We start from the raw sequence: 5000 nt of genomic DNA on the forward strand, positions 1-5000 counted from the left end.
GGAAAAAATGTGAAAAGTTAACTAGGACAGGCATTGAGAATTTTTTGCTTGGAATTCTTAACTCCAATAACTACAATACAAGATTCAAAAAGTTAGATAGAGAATTCTTTTCAACTGCAGCCCTAAACTGAGGGGCTATGAAACCTCTTATGTTATTTGAAATTCCTTCTGCTTTTCCCTATCCCAGTACACTTACAGCAGATAGTATAAATATTATCACTTATGCCAAAGGGAATTGTTTTCAATTTGATATCTAATCTCTTGAATAAGATTCACAAATGTTTCAATCATTCATTTAAACTTGTCATATCTAAATCGTACAAGAAATCACCTACTCCTGTTTCAAGTGATTTTAACACAGTATTTATACTGAGAAAAGGTCAGTATTGGCCCTAAAACAGTCATTGTATCAAAGTAAAAACAAAACAAAACAAAAACAACATAGAAATGACATATTTACCTGCGTGACGACATTGTTGATACACGCTGGACTGAGAGATGTGTGCTGGGTACTGGCCATCAGCTGCTCCATGTGTGTTACCTCTGCTCGGATGGCAGCCCGAATGGCGCTGATGTTACGCAGCTGTTGGGAGAGGTGCTGAGTGTTGACTGAGGAGCTTGGCAAGTCCATGGCTGTGTCATGCAGCTTGCGTGATAGGTGCTCTTGGTGCACAAGCTGGTGGCGATAAGAGTGCAGGGCAACCAGCAGCATGTCCTGAAATGCCGGCAGGAGACAAGTGTCATGCAGAGAGTAAGCTTTAGCATCATGCACACCAAAGTTGATGTCTGTTTCAAGCCAAGGTGATAACTCGCATCAAATTCACTGTTCTCATTTTCTCTTTGTGTTCTCTTTTTGTCCCTAGCCATTAGTTATCACATGCATGAATTAAGTTTATGGGTTTGAGAAGAAGCATCTGGAAGACTTTATTTCAAAAGCATATTTATGATTTTTAATGGTAAAAGCAAAATTTGCAAATCTTTAACAAACCTCTTTCAGCAGACATTTAAAAAGATACACTGATGGACATGCTTTTCCTTTGATCCTGTTTCTCTCTCCCTCAGTCTCTCACTCTCACTCTCACTCTCGTTCTTGCTCTCACTTTCTCTTTCTTTTTCATACTCTTACTTATGCTTACTCATACCTATACTCATACTCTCACACACTCTCTCCTTTTTCCATCCTCCTCCCTTCTCCTTTCTCTTCCTCCAACCTTCTCACACATTCACTGAAAAACAGGAACTACAACAATTTCTTCTGTAAACCAAAGAAAAAGAAAAATATATTAGTCAAACACATCACTACAAACAGACCAAAGGATAACTTACTGAGGGTAATGAATGGACCTGACACTGTCTGCTGGCGTCATCTTCACCAGTCTTCCCATCGTAGGCACAGCCTCCATTATCCGCATGATGTACTTCTTTGCCAGACTGCGGTAAGAAGGGCAGCTCACTGGCAATGGGTAATGGACTCATGGAGGGTGGAAGGGGAGGGGATGACAGCAGGGGGGATGACACGTCTGGGTTATGAACACTGGACGTCAGGGGTTCCGGCAGGGAGTGTCGTCGTTTCAGCCACCTGCCTCGGAGACTGGAACCACGCTGGTGTCCCTTGTCAAGACTAGTGGTATTATAGGAGGAAACTCCAGCAGCTCCCAGAGTTGGAGTGTAGGTTTCTTTTGATAGAACAGGAGGATAGCAGAGTCTGCACTTCAAATCCTGGGGATGGACTGTATTAGAAGGGTAACGTGTGCTATCCAGTACAGGTGGTTGGAAAGCTGAGGTGGTGTTACCTACACTATGACTAAAGCACGGATGTACAACAGACTGACTACAGTGGTGGAGGAGCTGAGGAACTGAAGTATCCACACATGGGGCAAGGCTGCAGGAGGGATGGCTGCTGCTGCTGCCAAGGGAACCTCTGCAGGGGAAGGGAAGTGGGTCGGGGCTGCGGTGGTGGCGGAGTGCCTTGGCTTTTCCTCCGCAGTGGTGGCTTGGGTGCTGACCTCCTGGGGAGAGGCTGGGGTCGTGCATCCCCCTCGGCCAGGAAGGCAGAGACGTCTGATGGTTGAGTAGGTGGCTGCGGAGGGTACGGTGGTAGTGAGAGTGACTGTGGCCAGGGCGGAGGGCCATGGTGCGACTCAGGGGGGCATGACGGACCGTCTCCAAGCTGCCTCCGCTCTCACGGCTCCACCACCAGTTGTGACCCTGTGCATGACACAACACCCGCACACAAAGCGAATCACTACATCTGTACACATGCATAGTACCTAGTCTAAGCATCTTAAGACTATGGCTAGGGCATTCTAGCTATATTTTTCTTTCTCTGTCTCATTCTATTTATCTGACCAATATTCTAGAATAACCACTTAGCTTAAACTTTCATCTTATACCAGCACAGAATAGCTAAAACCTTCCCCCTAACCATATCTGTATAGGAAGATTGAGGTAATATAGTGCACATGATGATTAAAAAAAAAGAAACATATAGATGCACATACATATACATATTCCCATGTTATTTATTGAATAGTTTTATAGTCTGTCAAAGAGAAAAGAAAAGATGTAAGGGGAAAAAAAAAGCAAGAAGAAACAAAAATGTTATTTGTTATTCAATTTGCCTACATGCTCCTTACTGAATACGGTGATCAAAACAACTTGTAAGAAATACAGTAGCAGACTAACAAAATGAACAAGATAAATTTAGCACGTCTTTTTCCTTTAATGTTTTTCCGCAGGTGAACAAATCAATGAACGACAGAGTGTCACAAGCCCTTACTCTTTCTGACAAGTTTCTTTAATGCTCTGCTTTGTCTACAGCTCAGGCTCTTCCAGCACATCAATATCCGCCCCAAGAAGCACTAGTGACTAGGATTTAGCAACCACCACCAAAAGAAGGCAACAGAGAAGAAGGAAAGAGCCGAGCCGGGAAATGTAAATTGCAAAAGACTACAGACTCCTAAACTGCACTTCCTGCATGCAAGAAGGAACTACGTAATTCTCCCATTCTGCGTTCATCCGCATGGCCATTCTGCTCCTTCAACACGTTGTTTACATGTGGTGCAATAAATGGGATTAAAATTCTGAGAAAGCACATACAAGGAGTTGAGATGCAGAGGGATGCAGGTGCCCTTTTTATTTTTTCTCTAAAACAAGACAATGCTCTGATAGCCATAATGCACCATGATGTATAGAATTAAAGGTCTATGTTAATGCAGTGGGACTCTCCCCCCCCCTCCCCCCATGATAGCAGATGCATCCTTCCATAACTTACACTTGTACACAGTGATCTATTACTCATGTGTCCTAATGAGGAAAGCATACCTACTCTAATTGGAAAGTGTCTACATCTAATATAACACATAGAAAAGTAAAAAAGAAAAGTGAGATTAATATACAATTCATTATACATATTACAAAAATCAAGCCTTTTATCAAAAAACTTAAAATATAATGAGAGCTAAATAAGATCATGAACCTTATATAAGTGAAAAGCTTTACAAAGAAGAGAAAAAATAAGGCAAGGAAGGATAAAGGTGAACGTGTATTTGTGTGTCTTTTAAATCCATACACATACATGAACAGATGACGAAAACACCTGATCGGATAAGCAATCACTGGTATATCTAATCTGTCAATTACTATGTGCATTCCTCTAAAATGCTTTCTGTGAAAAAGTTTGTGAAACATAAACACATCAAAGTACTCTAAAGATATCTCTAAACATAAAGCTATGCACAAAAATGCTCATTTAATTTCTTATCCTTCTTAAAAAAAAAAAAAAAATCCATATCTCTCAATCACAAGTGATTATATAAAACCACCTTTTAAATTTTTTCTTTTAATTTCTACATATCTATCTATCTACCCATCTAGTAAAAGTCCGCAAAGACATTCCACAGTCTACTTCTCCATAACACCCACCTACAATTCTTCAAGTACACGAAATTAAATAACCTTACTTACCGAATGGGCTTGTGGACTCGCTGAGAGCTGGACAGATGACAGATTCTGCTGCGTTGGTGTGCGTGTCTCGGCCTCTACCACGTCCCCATCCATAAAGCCAGAAGAGTCTGACTGAGCGCTGCTTGAACGACACAACAAGCCAGCTGAACCTTGTCTTTCCTCGTCGGTGCTTGAGCCTCGTGCCTTTGGGGGGAGAAAATGTGTTTTGTCTTTGGGGATTTGTATATTATGCGCCTGCCTGTGCTATTTCCAAGTGAATACATCAAATTAGTTATATCATATTAACCCATTAACTTTATTATGTTTAATTCATCAAGATGTATGTTCAAACATCTTCTCAATAATAAAAATTCCCATTCGCAATTTCAATCGTAATACTTAATGAACCCTACATGGTTCTGATCCCCCATACATATCCCTTGGATGCTCACTTGGTGCCCTGATGAATGTTGATGACGGCAATGTTGAGAATGCAGGTTGGGAGGCTGCAACATCTGACTTCCTCCCATCTCCGCATAGCCATCATCCACCCGCTGTTGCCTCCTCAGTAACCCCCCACTTCCTCGCTGAGCCAAGCAGGCGGAGGCATCTTCCCCTATCCTGCTGGTTCTGGGCAGAGGTGCTGGCCCACTGCTTTGTTGAAGCAAGATAGGCACAGGATGGATCAAGGCTGGGTTGTGTGAATGCTGCGAGAAGCTCAGCAGAGGCATGGAGGAGTCTGGCCCATTCTGGCTGGAAGAAGAATCCTCCTGTCGCTTTTTGTTGTTAGCCGAGACTGGAGGACTGGGGCTACTACTTCGCACCCCAGGATTGCCCTGGCCCTCGGGAGACAGTGACGAGGAGTGCCTCTGGTGGGGAGAGCTGGAGACGACTGAAGCACGTGTATCACTGCAACTGTTGAGTGACGCAGACGCATCAGCCTCACAAATAATCTGGTCGTGGAGAGGTTCATGTTTAACATCATCCTCGAGGTCCTCTTCAGGAATCCTCTCATCCATTTCCCAGCTTCCAACACTGCTGACTGTACTGTGACG

General features: G+C 43.1%; 1 protein-coding gene across 1 annotated transcript in view; it reads right to left on the bottom strand.

Annotated features, from left to right (window-relative positions):
• Positions 1 to 5000, bottom strand: part of LOC122254046 (uncharacterized) — a gene marked incomplete in the record, with an annotated part of 35776 nt that overhangs the window by 6158 nt on the left and 24618 nt on the right. The window contains 4 exon segments of the mRNA XM_086534058.1: positions 461 to 715; positions 1327 to 2208; positions 3967 to 4149; positions 4398 to 5000. The exon segment at positions 4398 to 5000 is cut by the window's right edge and continues 72 nt beyond it. Coding sequence (XP_086390184.1) covers positions 461 to 715; positions 1327 to 2208; positions 3967 to 4149; positions 4398 to 5000 — 1923 coding nt within the window.

This window comes from Penaeus japonicus, unplaced genomic scaffold, assembly GCF_977035675.1.
Source record: "Penaeus japonicus unplaced genomic scaffold, GWHDUDI00000001_assembly GWHDUDI00000040, whole genome shotgun sequence".
Taxonomy (NCBI): domain Eukaryota; kingdom Metazoa; phylum Arthropoda; class Malacostraca; order Decapoda; family Penaeidae; genus Penaeus; species Penaeus japonicus.